Source organism: Paralichthys olivaceus, chromosome 9 (genome assembly GCF_024713975.1).
Source record: "Paralichthys olivaceus isolate ysfri-2021 chromosome 9, ASM2471397v2, whole genome shotgun sequence".
NCBI classification, from domain to species: Eukaryota; Metazoa; Chordata; class Actinopteri; order Pleuronectiformes; family Paralichthyidae; genus Paralichthys; species Paralichthys olivaceus.
Genome location: NC_091101.1, coordinates 18,209,444 through 18,224,500, shown reverse-complemented (window position 1 = coordinate 18,224,500; position 15,057 = coordinate 18,209,444). Strand labels below are relative to the sequence as shown.

Below are 15,057 nucleotides of genomic sequence, written 5' to 3'. Positions count from 1 at the left end.
AATGAACAGAACCATGTCTCAATAATCCCCATGTAATTTATGTGTGTATGTGTGTGTGTGCGTGTGTGTGTTGGAGTACGTGTGTGTGTCTGAGTATGTGTGTGTGTTATGAGGAGAGACAGACAAGGGAGAGGTTTGAGAGAGTGAATGTGTTTCTCCTCTCTTTGGTCACGTATATGGGAGTGACTGTCTCTGGATGGATGATGAGCAGCACTCAATAATAATTTCTCTCCAACTGGCTCTCCATTGACAAAGCAGGCTGATGGACGAGGGTCCTAAAGGGCCCAGATCACAGCCAGCAGAGTCCAGATCACTCTGCTCAGGTTATGTCCATTTTACAAACATAATGTTCGATGTAAATCCATTTGCACCGTTTAATCCAACCAGGACAAGTGCAGCCACAAAACGCTAAAACAGGAATAAAGTGAAAAAAACAAAGTATAACATCAATCTATATTTTTTCCCCTTTTAATTCAGTCATTATAAAAATGTTCTGTGAATGTAGCAGGGACATTAGCCCCCTTCTGAGCTATTATCCTGGCTGTCTGGTGTTGCAATTTCACACTCCACTGATTCCGACAAGCAGAAGAGAGTCTGCATGCCCCAGATTTCACCTTATTTAGGTAATACAGAAAGAAATCATTCCCAAGACAAGGTAAATTAAACTGGGTAGTGGACTGGCACACTGTTCAGCAGAATATCAAAAAGGAAAACACAGTCAGGGGAGTGCTGAGCTTTTTGGTTTTTTCTTCCAGCACATAAATGTGACTGTAAAACGCTGGAAATGATACTGAGCTCATGCACAGATTTTCCTCCACTTCATAAACCTGAGGAGTCATTTCACCACTGAAACTCCTCTAAAAAAACCACTATTTTAAATAACAAAAACTTCCCAGTAAGTCCCCTCACTTATTCATTCACATTCAGCTCCTTTTCTCTTTGGTTTGTTTCTCAGGCCAAGTTCTTTATCTCATCTCAAGGTGTGAACTTGGTCGTTGGAGGTTGAGCCAGTTCCCAATGTCAAGTCTTATAATATCACCTTTTACACGAGCTCCCAACCACCTTCATGTCTAATGTATGACCGACGGCATTTTAAATGTGACTGACAGACAGCAGAGCTTATACAATATTGATGCTGCGCAAGAATGAAAACAAACTGGCTGCGTGGAAACGTTTCTCACCGTTAAAGTGGATCCTGACGCACACGCAGCTCCACTGCACCCCCACACACTTTCATTTATTTACAAGAGAAATCCAGATAAAATACTTTGCATTTAATTTGCGTATTTTGTGCGTAAAATAATAAAACAATCCCACTAGATCGATTAAAAACACTGACAATGAGCTGCTGATCATTTTAAGAGTTAATAGTTTTGAATTTTGAAACGCGGATTATTTATTTTTTTCTCCAACAAAAAAGTCCAGTTGATTTCGTTTTTGCCGACGCAGCACGTTTTTTTTTAAATTTCTGCTTAGTCAACGCTTACTTTTTAAATATATAAAAATACTTTTCTTTCTTCTCCTCTATAGAAATCAGCCCTGGTTGGATTGAACTCTGTTTCTTTTTGACTTTACTGCGCCCAAACCTTTTCAAGGACAAGACAAGTGGCTCGTTAATAATTAGAAAGTGCGCACATGTTCTTTTTTTCTCTTATTCTGAGTCATGCAGGACCGTAAAAAGGAAGGTTATTCCTGCTGGAAAAAAATAGGCCAGGGAAGTTTCTTTAACCTTTAAATGTGCCATTATATCAAACCAAGAAATTAACAAGCAAAAACAAAACATAAAATAATATCATAATTATTAAATTATTATCTCTTATAAAATACTTATAATAAAGTTGATAATATATCTGCCAATTACATGAACTTAATAATAGCAGTAACAACAAAAACAAAGTTTAATTTATGTCTGATATTTCAATTAATAAATATATATATATACCTTAGAATAAAGTTAGACAAGTGCTGAAAAAATGAAGGAAGATAGCTTATTTGGGGGGGAAATGATTATTATTGTTTTTTTAGAAACAAGTCAAACCCTCCATCTACTTCAGAGTTCTGTGAGAACTGAGGCAAGAGGTTTTAGGTTTCCCCGGCCTGCTGAGCTCCACTCCCTGCACCAGGAGAGAAACATGTCATCGGTCATCATAGCAGAGGATGGATAGGGTGTCTCAGAGATGCAAACGAAAATATTTGGCTGTGTTACTTTTTGTAAATCGGGGGATTAGTTACGACCCCCCAAAGGTGTCCTGAAGGAAAATGTGCAATATATTAGGAGGCCATCTGCCAATCACAGGTAGCCATGTACAGTGCAGACTCTGACAGCAGCACGCTCACTCTTACTGGACTTGTGGTATTATTTCATATCGAAATTCAAACCCACTCTCAGGTGTTTTACATAACACACTCGGATAAATTGTGGTCCTCTCTAGAAGTACACAGTGACTAAGAATGGCCTCACAAATACAAAACGCCACGCAGTTTAGCAGTGGTGAGAAACAAAGTCCCCCCTCTCTTTTGTTACTGGCCCTTAGACCAGAATTGAAACAGGAAAAGCAATTATTGAAGAGATTGTCCCACAGGCATTGAAAAGCTATCAGCATGAGGGTTGGGATTGGCTCGGGGGACACCTATGGCCCCATGCATTATCCTGGCATGAGGTCGCTTTGGCAATCGCCTGCCAATTTCCACCAGCACCTGGCTTTCCCATCCCACCCCCCATTCACCAAGCCCTCCTACCTGGTTCCTTTTTCTCCTCCTCCCTCCTCTGTACCCTCAGCTCCCCTGCCATTGTCCCAGGATGGTGACCATTAATAAAAAGTAAAAAAACAAAACAATCGGTGCTGTCCAGCGAGTGAGTTTCACTGAAGGTGTGCAATCACGCTGTATTGTTTCTCAGCGTGATGGGATTGGTTGTTGATGCTTCTAGGAGAGAAAATGTGTTCGACTCCAGTCTGTTGATGTAGTTGAACGCAGAACCACGAAAAATACCCAAAGACCAAAAACCACAGAATAATAGCGCGTCTAATGCTGTGAAAATATGAGCCGGTGGTGTATGGTTTGGACCAAAAGGCACAGTGGGAGAGTCGAGTCTAGATTAGTGGAAAAGTGAGAAGAAAATAACTGGTGCTATGTCTAACACGTTTTATTATGGCTGTTGAAAACCTGTATAACACAGCTGTTGTATATCACCCCCCTTTAGCAGCAGAACCCCTGCCACCCATCCACAAACCTGGTCCTGTCCTGTAAGGCTCAGTTATCCAAACACATCTTATCACAGTACGTTCACCTCCGAGCATGCAGGGCTAACAAGAGCACAAGGGCCTGAGCATCACATATGGAATAATCCAGCACTGTATAGTTGTATTGTTGTTATGTTGAACTCAGGCTTCTGTTTGCTATTATGCATCATGCTTGCTCTCATCTTTATAAGAGTGCCTTTGTATAGTTCAGATATTATCACACATACACACAATTATTTCTCTCCTGGTTCCAAGCTGCAGTTCTCTCCTCGAAAGAGGCTGCAGATGCCTGATAGATCACGTTTTGTTCGTTTGAAATGAAATTCTTTTGTTAAATGTTTTGAGGATTCCTAAAATTGGGAAAGAAATTGGGAATTTAGTCAAGGAACTGTGAAATGTCTGCGTTGAAAAATTGAATATACCTCTTTTCTTGTGCTCCTGAAATTGCACTCATCTCTGATATTTATTTTCAAGGTCAACGTGACATAACAGCTTCAGAGGTTAAGTGAGGCAGCAGCAGCTCTCTGTGAAGCAAACGTTGCATTCCTGTCGCATTTATTTATTTAATGGAGAATTAAAATGCTTTTTTTTTTCTGCAATCAGATGAGCAACTGTTTGGCCAGAAGTGTGTCGGCTGCAGCCATGTTTGTGCCCGAGGCAGCTCCTGAGAAAGTTTAATCATGCCTGGTGGAGAATATTTAGTTCCACAGAAGGTGCCAACATAGCACCATGTACGTCTGAATCATAACGGGTCTGTTCATCCCTCACAACAGTTACATTCTCAGGAGATAATGACTCCAGTATTCATGCAGAATGATGCCTATTCATTTGAAGCAAGGGTTAATCATGGGAAATGGAGGCAGTGGAGTTGAGGTAAATCAAAAAAGGTGACAGGAAGTCATCATGAAATAAGATAATCGGAAAATATCTATTTGCGATCAAATCTGAATCTGAATATTAACACTTTATTATCATGAGTTTCATCAGTGTGACACTTTTCACCATGATGTTTTCAGTAAGTTAACATCTACACAAAGGTGACTGCTCTTTACTCATTTATATAACCCCCCCCCCAAAAAAAAATCTGCTTGAATTGGAATTTGGGGGAAATTAAAATCTTTAAGTCTAATTATCTTCGATTGTTTCATCTACTGTTTGTGTGATGCCGGGATTCGCGCACGCACGTGCTGAGGCGGCTGCAGGATCAAGCGGATTGTTATTCATGGTGCTATGTCTCCCTCATACATATCCATAACGGATTAAAGATTGCGCAAACATTATGCAACCGTTCACAGCTCGCCTTTTTTTTCGCGTTGAGTGGCATTTCTGGGGCAGATATTGGAATTTGTGCAAGAGATATGGGCCACTTTTGTTTCTCGTTGTGTAGTAGTAGTAGTATTAGTGACATATTTTATTGTTGTCAAGGGACAAATACTATAGACAGTGTATAATTTAGTGCTGTTCCTTCATGCAGTTGATATATCCATCCATCTATATGCATCCATCCATCAATGTATCCATTCTTCTGTCTCACGGAATACATCACTGTGCGCCTGTGCAACATGTATCAAGGATGTTTGTGTAAAAACACATGTGCGTCCTTTTCATTCCCTTTCCTTAACTTGATGCGCTGCAGAACTTAGTCGAGAGCATTGCGCAGGCGCACAGAAAAGGATGCAGTGAATGAAGTCTTTAAATAATGGAAAGGCGATCTCCAATTCTAATTCATTGTCTTTGGGGGGGAAGGGGGGATATTAACAAGCATTGTCCTTTTCATTTTGAAAAGACGATGAATATGTGAGCGCTGCTGTCCGTCCCCTCAGGGCAGGACCCGTCCTGTGAGGCGGAGGCTGGCCCGTGACAAAAAGGCTCCCAGGTGAAAAGTTTGAAAATCCTTGAATAACACACAAAGTAAATAAAGCGCAAACACAGAGTTGTGCTTTGGCTTTAAAAACTGTATTGCAGATGGTGACAGTGTATGATATGTATGAGCATTCTACAGTCATCGTCTCCAATAACCTGCAGTCCAGTGGTTCATAAGTCTCCACCCCTCTGGAGAGGTGGGTTCCGTGTTATTGCGCCAGTTTTGCGCAGATCCAGGGCAGAGCAACGCCCCGTTGAAGGGACGTCAATTGCTCATTTACCACGTCTCAAAAGAGTTGAAAATATATCTGTCAAAAGACAAACGCAAAGCACAATTGCCGAACATCTGCTTTGCTGAGTGAGCGTTTGCCGGCGCCCTCACTCCGGGGACCTATTATCGTCGATTCCTGCGCCTGCTCTGATGAGGAATTCATCAAGTTTCTGACACCCCGCCAGATGTTGGGGAATTAGCGCTGTCTCCTGTTGGACATCCCGCTAATAGTTTGTCTCTGAGCCTAAAGTGTGGACATAATGTAATATGAGAGGTGGATGCTTGTGGGCGGATGACACCTTAAACTATATATCTTATGTTGTTGGCCCCTTGGCACTGTTTTTATTCACCATGCGCACTGGATTGTATCCACAGGAGTATAAACTATAAATGTGACTGCCCTGTTACTCTACTAGACATTTTATGTTTTTTAAGTATGGCTGTCTGATGAAGTCACTGAATAACTTTATGTCCACTTTCACTCATTTCCTCATCAGCACACATGCCTGCAGGCTACAGTGCAGGCCTGCCAGTATGAGTAGGTATGTAAATGGCTGTTAGGAGTCAATTGAAGAATAATTGAACTCAAAGACAAAGCCATTGTGTTAATCAGTTTGCATCACAAGAGCCATGAAACACGTTAAAGGTATAACACACCGGCGGATTGAGGTACTTTGGGAATGCATATTCAACGCCCTGCTGGAGGTGAAATACGCATCGATAATTGGTGAGCCCATCTACTTCCGAGCTCGCAAAGCAATTATCAGATGAATGTGAACTCATATGTGATTATTTGTTTATCAAGCCGTGTTTTACCTCGTGATGCTGCAGATCCATCTCGCTCCAATCTAATTGTCATGATGCGTTTAGGGGCAAACTATTCTGGTTATGCGTGCAGGCTTAATGTCTTGATTAAAGAAACGGCTGGCCTACATATCTACTGTAATCCACCGTGTTAACTTGTTCCGCTGCTATATGTTGACAGATGAAACCTGTATGTTACACACATTGCCTGGCGTCTGGTTTAATTCAGGATGATTCAGTGTTCATCTTATCCATTGGGAAAAGGGGGAATCTAAACACCCTGGTGTGTTGCACACACAACGTGCCTGTGCAGCCCCCCCTTATCCAAACTGTCTCAGATTCAGGCCAAGTGCCCTTCTTAAGTGCCCTTGAGCCAGACTCTGAACCCTGCACAGCCCCAGTCTCTGCCAAATAAAAGTCCCACGCGTAAATGTGCAGGGTTGCATGTTCAGTTGTAGATTTTACGCACTGTATTTTTTAATTCACGGATGCACGCAGCGTCTAATAAACACTAAATTATTGATGAATGATAAAATAGCCATTTGTTTTTTTTTAAGATCACCGCCTCTGTTGCGTGACAAAAGGCGTTTGGGACCTGCTTGTGTAGGTTTATCCTCTTAGAGCGCGCTCTCCCGCTTAGCCAGCAAATTCTCTACGACTGAGGAGACGGAGGAAGGTAGGCTAAAGGGTTGGGGATGACTAATCAATCCGATATCAAACTTCAGCCACAGCCACGAGCTACACGAGCACAACTCAGTCCTGCTCCTTTTTACCCTCCCTGCAGCCTCCCCTTCTCCGGACACTAGCACAAGGCAAGCAGACCCTGTAGCCAGAGAGAGATTACAGGCTACACGCACGCTGCCAACAGTCAGCTGCCATCCTCCGGGTTCACACATCGCAGCTCAGTATAACAATCCATAAGATAAGTGGAGATGAATGAGCGCAGTTCAGAGCCTGTGTGCTCCAGATGGGCACTGTTGTGATACAGCCGCTTGTCTTAACAAGCCACTGTTTTCTAATGCACCGAGGATCCACCAGAAAGGAGCATTTCATGTTTTTTCTCCTCTCTTCTGGATTAAATCTCTCTCCCTGTTTTCTCGTTTAATCGATGACTTGTGTTGTGCGTCAGGGACAATAACACGGGCTATTCCTGGCGATGGATAAAGATAGACCATGTCAGGAAAGCTATCGGCGAAATTACAGCGGACCCACTCGTTTAAGATTAACACGAATATTGTCGGTCTGGAAGAACTGGGGTGATCCGTGTTAAGATGCAAATACGAAACTGTTTTATTTATGTCATGATCATATTTTTGCCTCTTCCCTCCCGATGATCAGGTCAGAGCACAGCCACCACTGGCACATCCCAGATGCTTGCGTAAAAATGCAGCCTCCATGTGAGCCCGCCGTGTTTCGGAGAGAGAGAGAGAGAGAGAGGGAGAGAGAGCAGGGTCTCGGTTATTTGACGTCACGGTGTCTGAGAGGAGGAACTTGAAATGTGCGACTAGACGAGCAGAGAGGAGGAGGAGGAGGAGGAGGAGGGGGAGGGTGGGATGAGGAGCGAAGGGTGGGGGTGAAAAGAAATGAAATCAAACAGAATGCAATGTGTGCGCTTGCGCAAAAGTAAAAAAAAAAAAGCATTTGAATCAATATTCCTAAAACTGTTTAATAGCTGAAGGATGAAGGAGGGAGTCGGGAGGTGGAGGGGGATTTTAAGCACCTTGTGGGGGCTGGGTGTAAAAGCACTCCTCACTGGGGAGTAAACAGTAAAGTCTTCATTTTACAGCAGGCTTTGAAAAAACACAATGCGCTCATTTGTTGTGTTCCCCGAATTTATTGTTTTCTTAAAACCACTGGATAAATGACACCGTATAATACGAGAGACTCCAGGCCTGCGCATGAGCTGCTGTTGTGATTCGGACTGATTTTTTTTCTTTCGCCTTTTAAATGTTTATTATGGCGTCCATTGATGTGTGGTAACTCCTTTGGTTGTTTTTATGAAGCGGCTCCTTGTTAATCGGGCAGTGGGAGACGCTGATGCAGCGACACGTTTGGCAATGTGTGCCACTCGACTTTCACGGTCACACAGTGTCCTCAGTTGCCCGTCTTCCAATCTGCACGTTACCATTATTATTTGTAAGAGCTCAGTAAAAAAAACAAGTTGCATGAGTAACTTTTTTTCAGCCATGGAGGGATGATCCATGCACCTATCTGTCAAGAAGTGATTATTTAACTCCCCCCACTACTCTCATTCACATGCACGCGCGAACACACACATACACACAGAAAATATACTAAGATGGCGCCTTAATCATTGTCAAGTTCAAGTGACTCCTATTAGTCTGATACACACAGCATGGCACACAGTGTCTACCACATGCGTAAAGGTGCAGAACAACATAATAATAATAATGATGATAATAATCAAGGTGGCAGTCTGACAGTCGCTTTTCATAATGTCTTTTTTTAATTTCAGTCAAAATTTCCGTTCACATTTCTTCATAAATAGTTGGTAAAACAAATCAACCAACATACAGTAGCCTAAAAAGTACAAGGAACCTCATGCCTCTGGTCGCTGAATAAGCTGAACGCATAGGCCTGCTGCTGTAACATGGTTTGCCTCAACGTGGCACAGTGACACAGTTCATCAGTAAAACATTTTGCTCTTCAGGAATAACTTGGAGTGTGACCCATTTCTCCCAGAAAGTGTTACAACATGACATTCTAGCTGTGTTTATACATCAGATTTTTTTTCCTCTGACCTCTGGACATCGGGGCAGAAAGGTGGTGGGAATAAGAAAAAGTACTTCTTTTAAATTAAGGTATAGAAAATAGCATATAAAACATATATTCCTTAAATTATTTAAATAAACTTATTTCATATATCACTGTCACGAGGTACCATTTTTTTACATTTTATTTTAAAAGTAGTGCTGGTGGTCTGAAATTGTTCTCATATGAGTACAATATACTTTGTGTATGCATAATATTTAATTCTTGAGAATAGGTTACAATGCAATGCTGTAACTCTTCTTTTTTTGTTTTCTTTTTTGTTTTTTTTACCACTGAACGTATTTTCCCCCCAACCCACATAGATCTAGAATTCCTTCCACTAAATTTTTGTTAAACACAAAAAATGTCATCTTTGACAAGTTATTCACACAAAACAAGCAAATGTGTAATCAAACTGCTCTATATGCAACACCACAACAAATAACACGCTTAGTTTCACAGAAGAATTACATTTAAAACAATGCAAGCTGACAGACAAAAAAACTTTTTTTATTTTTGAAGATACTGTGTTGTGACAGTTCCATTGTTGCCGATGCACACATTTAAACATACTTGCACAAAGACATTGCTGGAACTATAAAGAGTGCCATACTGGCGCATATAGTTGGGTGCATGACCCGAATTTGAAATACTCAAAATAGTGTCACCTTGATTTGGAAATCATGACCTTCACACGCTCGCCTAAGACCTGTGTTAGGAGTGCAATAGGCTGATGGGTTTATTCTTCTTCTTTTTTTCCAGTACTGAGTTTATGCTACGAATTGACATCTATTTCTGATTCTATAAAAGTAAAATACACAAAAAAAGTTTAAATTTTAACCAAAAATAAAGATATCAACAGAACCGTTTTATAGCTTCTCAGCTCAACTGAACTCAGTTCTACAAAGTCAATGATTTACATGTCAATGGTCTCATAAAGAAAATAAAAGTGACGGAAATATCTGCATTATATATAGACAAATCCATAATATTCATATAGATGATTTCTTCGATCCAAATAAGACACATGTAGGCCTATTGGTTAAAAAAGAAAAGGAAAACAAAAAAACAGAAGGATACAATCGCGATGTTGGAGCTTTAGAGTTTATCATTTGTTCAATGTTAATGACCAAAACTGTACAGTTCTTGTTAGAAAACATTTCCATAAATATCATTTAAGTTTCAGAACTTATACCCATAATTAAATTACAAATTGATAAATATGGCATCATGGATATGTATTTACAACGGTATTAACAAAAGGCAACGTTATATTCAACGGTAACAATCGTAACCTAATACCACATTTCTCCACCTGAAAACGGACGTTGACAACAGATTCGACCCCATCAAACAAGGAAATACATTCACGAGTATAATATTTATTTATGATGTTTTTTTTCTGTGTTCAAGTTCATGACAAAGACTTTGGCACGTTTCTTAAGACTGTTTGAAGTTCCAACAATCAATCGAAGAGGCGACAGCAGCCGTGTCACCTTCATATAAAACAGCATGAAATAATCTTCCTTTTTTATTCTTTTTTTAAATAAAAATTTGAGAAAATACATGAAAATGAAAAATAAAACAATTTTTTTTTCTTCTGAAATCTGTAAACTAAAAGATAAAAAACCCATTTATTTATACTGAGAAAGTATTACGTTTTTTATTTTTTTTTCATTCATTTATTTATTCGTGGTTTATCCTGATTTCCTCAAAACACGTGGAATCAAATTTTTCGTGATCCTGAGAACGGACGTGGCCTGCGTGCTGCTGGCTTTTGCTCTCATCTCCTGTTGTTGTTGTTGTTGTTGTCCCAATCCAATTTGTGTGTGTGTATGTGTGTGTTGGAGAGAGATGGTGTGTGATTAGTGTGTGTGTGTGTGTGTGTGTGTGTAGTGAACAGGAATTGTTTTTTTAACGTTTCTTTTTAATTAATATTATCCTCATTTCTCCTCATCCCAGTGGTCCACATTGAGGAGAGGGCTCGCTCCTCGGGCTTCAAACGTACCATTCATTAAAGTTGGGTGCCAGTCCTTCGCTGTGGCCAGACGTGTTTTGCACGGCTGACGGCGGTGTTTTTGTCGGGTCCTCGGTGCTGGCTGAGACCAGCACCGGCGGTGTGGACGACTCGTATCCGGAGCTCGCTGCTGGAGAGGATTCGGATCCTTGAGACTCGTGTACCTGCGATAAAAATAAAGAATAATATAGGGCATGAGGAGTGAGTCACTGCGTTTTAACATTCATCTAAGCCCCCCATCTGTGCGCTTTAATGGATGGGAGCTGAATTTAAATGCGTATTCATTCTGGATGTTGTAAAGAGCCTGTGCAGTGAACACACACATGCACAAAAATACTCTAACTTTAAACTTGAGACTGGCACGAAAACTTCTACACACTGAAAAATTAAAAAACAGACTTGAGTCACATTGTATTTTGTCTTAAAAGTAAAGTATTGAAAAAAGAGAATGCCTGTGTTTTAATTAAGTGTTAAAGAATGTTTCACAACTCAATCACAAGATCGACTATATTTCAGTAGTTATTTATAGCAAGAGTTGTAGTGTTACTTATAGTTAAGGAAAATCTCTCAAATCGTGTTGTTTATTTAGGGTTAGTAGCACAATTGCGGATTTAACAATTACCTGAAGTTGTGATAAAGTCTGTGTGTGTGTGTGTGTGTGTGTGTGTGTGTGTGTGTGTGTGTGTGTGTGTGTGTGTGTGTGTGTGTGTGTGTAACCAGTAATGAAGACGTTAATTACCTTCATGTGTTTCCTGAGAGAGCTGGGGTGTGTGTATGACTTGTCGCACACTTTGCAGATGTATGGCTTGTCTGATGTGTGCACATGCATGTGCTTTTTCCTGTCGCTGCTGTTGGCGAAGCGTCTGTCACAGCCATCAAATTCACACTTAAACGGCTTCTCACCTGCAGGATTAAACACACACACACACACACACCGTGAATCACCCTCGAATAGCCCGAACAAACAAACACCCATTGTCACAGCAGCGCATGTTAAAAAGAAGAAAACCCCTGCATGGAGTCGGGAGATGTAAAATTGTCTGCAGTCTGTTATATAACAGTGTAACCTACATTTTGGGGGCGAAATGGATACAGCTCCACTACTACACGCTGCTCTGTCAGGCTTTATTTATTCAAGAGGCCTGCTCCTTCTCGCTGCCACTGGTCTGCCCTGAGCTTCTGCTCCTATGTAGTAAACACTGAATCAACAGGGCTTTTCTGAAACTCAAGACACTGAACATTTGCATGTGTATAAGAAAAAATGCGTAAAGGGTCCAAAAGTCTCACTGCGTAAAATGCTGCTAATGCACTGAAACTCTTGACAAGTGAGTCAAGTATTTTTGTAACACACAACTTCTCAGAGCGAGGATCAGCGACACGACACATTTGCTCCACAGAACTACAATACACTATTCTGTTTTATTGGCCTGCACTCACTTATCACTGATTTAATTGCTACAAAAAAAACTGGACCAATAACAATAATGGATCCTGACTCAGAAGAGTTAATGTTAGTGATGAATGTGGGCCCAAGTTCTCAAGCTTTTCTTGTAAACAACAAAAACACGCACCCTGAAACAATGTAAGACACAATGTGCTCATTCGAAACAGCCCCACGTTCAACTGTTATTTTCTACACAAGCTGCGCTGTGGATTCATCGTTTCCTTACCTGTATGTGTTCTTTTGTGGATTTTCAAATTTTCCGATCTGGCGAATATTTTCCCACATCCGGGGAACGGGCACGGGAACGGTTTCTCGCCCGTGTGCACACGGATGTGGTTGACGAGTTTGTACTTGGCCTTAAAAGATTTCCCTTCCCTCGGGCAGTCCTCCCAGTAGCAGATGTGGTTGCTCTGCTCGGGGCCGCCGACGTGCTCCATGGACACATGCGTGACCATCTCGTGCATGGTGCTGAAAGTCCTGTCGCAAGTCTTTTTGGGTCTGTTCATCTGGTTCTCGTCTATCCATTTGCAGGATAACTCTTGTTTGATCGGTTGCCTCATGTATCTGAAGAAGGCCCCCGGACCGTGGTGTGTCGGCACATTCATTCCCATGTTCATGTTGATGGGGTGGTTGTAGTTGTGGAGCTGAGCCCCGTAGGGGTCCGTCCGAGGGCTCGCGACCGGACGGTAAGGATCGGGTCTTCCGAAAATGTCCCCGCGCAAGCCAAGATGCATTTGGCTGTTAACCACATGTCCGCTCGGTGAAGTGTGGCTCACCCCCTGGTCGTGAAGTCCCGGAAACAACAGATGCCCGGGGTTATCGGTGATCCCCGGCGGCCCGTGGAGGCTCCCCGCCGAAGCTGCAAAGATCCCATGCTGGGCGCTCGGCGCTGTTGGCTCTCCGACGCCCCGGTTCCGGAAGAGAAAGTCCCGTGTTGAATTGAACGCACCCGGTCCGTACGAGCCCACCTGCCCGCCGTGAGAGTGTCCCAGGGCGGCTGCATAACCGGAGGCTTGCGGGGTGAACGCTGACGTCTGGCTAGAGGCGATGTCGTGAGCCACGGGGCTGATTTTGAAAGCTGCGGAGTGGGAGGAATCGGTGAAGGGATTCAGTCCCAGACTCGGGTCTCTGTTGCCGATCTCGTGGTGCCGCGGTGTCCCGAAACCTCCCACTCCTAACGATGCAAACTGCGGACCGCTATCAAGCAACATAGTCATGAGCTTGAAGCAAACTTAGGAGACGGGGAGAAAACAGAAAACAAAATTAAAATCCAGTTTAGCGGAGCGCGCACGCTGCAGACACCGCGTCGAGATTTACCACGTTTTGCGAGGAAAAAAAATCCTAGAATAAAAAAAAAAAAAACAAACCCAAGCCAAACGGGGAAAATCCTCTGCGAAGAGAGTTGGGAGAAAAAACTCCCGTTGACTGCGATCCGTGAGAAAGAGGATCAAACTTCCCCCCCTTTCCAAGCGGATGATGTCCTTGGACTGATAAAGTCAATCACTCACTCCCAGAACATAAATGAACTCGGGAGGCAGTGCCACGGCGGCCAATCGGCGCGCGGCTACCCCTCCGACACGTGACCGCCGAGGAGGGTGTTAATTGGCTGGATTTCTGGTGATTGGCACCGTTTGGTATTGAAGATGGCAGTTCGTCTCGATTGGTTTCATTTGATTGGCTCTTACAGGCATTATTTTGCAGGTATAACGCGGCTCTATAGCGCAGATCCCTGTGCGTGTTATGTGCGCTGCGCGTCTCATGCAGCCGCTCCTGATTTATGCGCCTAAAGAAACTCTCAAACACTTTTATAAATCAAAAAACAAATCTAATGTGTGGACTGCCTGTGCTTGCAGGGGTTTTACAGCCAGGTTCCTGCTCCAACTTTTAGTGCAACACTTAGTTATTTTAAGGAAACTCGGTTATTCTGCATCATAAACTGAATTTGGATTTATTTAGGGAATAAAAACAGTTTTGGGGGAAAGTTACAACTTTTGCAGGACCTTTGAAACAATCTGTCCACAATTCTGTATCTGTCATTGACTTATATGTGTTATGTGTGTTTTATGTTTCTTATAACACAAAACTTGGATGTACTTGGCCCAGCTCCAAAATGTGGCTTTCTTGTAGCCGCTTGAAAGGGGAGGGGGATATTTTTTTTTTCTTTTTTTGCAAAAAGCTCTATAGGGTGTAAGACGGAGGAATAAAAGACAGAAAGAAAGATGGCAGTAATTGTAATATCCTGAGATTTTTTTCCTTTCTTTCTTCTTCTTCTCCCTCCTCCAAAAAATTCGTGCCATTGAGCGGGTTTCACAGGAGCTGCCGCTGACTCGCTGCAGGACACATAAAATCTGATCAAGTTCAGAGACGCGCTGAGTGCTTCAAGCGGCGCTTTTTAACTCCGAGCCTTTCACATCCCCCCCACCACCCCTCTCAGCCTGTCCCAGGAAGGAGCTCACATTCTTTATTTTTTAGGGGATCCGGACCCCCCTCACCCCAAAAAAAAAAAAAATCCTCAAATCAGTCCTTCATTCTGCTTGCGCCCTCATCCCACCGCATTCACTCCCAGAACATTTCCTCGAGAAAGAGTTATAGATTGAAAAAGGTGAGTTTTCTGACTTCTCCATTGTGAGTGTGTGTGTGTGTG

At 42.4% G+C, this 15,057-nt stretch overlaps 1 protein-coding gene and 1 long non-coding RNA gene across 5 annotated transcripts in view; one reads left to right on the top strand and one right to left on the bottom strand.

The window, feature by feature from the left end:
* The window catches only part of LOC109626545 (uncharacterized), a 79,141-nt gene that overhangs the window by 31,558 nt on the left and 32,526 nt on the right, over positions 1–15,057 (top strand). The window lies entirely within an intron of this gene.
* Positions 8,625–13,927, bottom strand: zic3 (zic family member 3 heterotaxy 1 (odd-paired homolog, Drosophila)). Of its 2 annotated transcripts, XM_020082581.2 has the most exons (4): positions 13,781–13,927; positions 12,640–13,644; positions 11,709–11,872; positions 8,625–11,133 (listed from the first exon to the last, which is right to left on the bottom strand). In XM_020082581.2, exons 2-4 carry the CDS (start codon positions 13,628–13,630, stop codon positions 10,951–10,953), a joined length of 1,338 nt encoding a protein of 445 aa, XP_019938140.1. In that variant the 5' UTR covers positions 13,631–13,644; positions 13,781–13,927; the 3' UTR covers positions 8,625–10,950. The 2 variants fall into 2 exon arrangements, with proteins under 2 accessions (XP_019938140.1, XP_019938131.1); XM_020082572.2 differs by having other exon boundaries at positions 12,640–13,923.

Excerpts from the sequence above, each read along its gene's own strand:
- zic3 (XM_020082581.2), bottom strand. The coding sequence starts at position 13,630 with ATGACTATGTTGCTTGATAGCGGTCCGCAGTTTGCATCGTTAGGAGTG. Across the intron at positions 11,873-12,639 it reads CCACAAAAGAACACATACAG|GTGAGAAGCCGTTTAAGTGT; the intron begins GTAAGGAAACGA and ends TTAATCCTGCAG. Across the intron at positions 11,134-11,708 it reads CTCTCAGGAAACACATGAAG|GTACACGAGTCTCAAGGATC; the intron begins GTAATTAACGTC and ends TTTTTATCGCAG.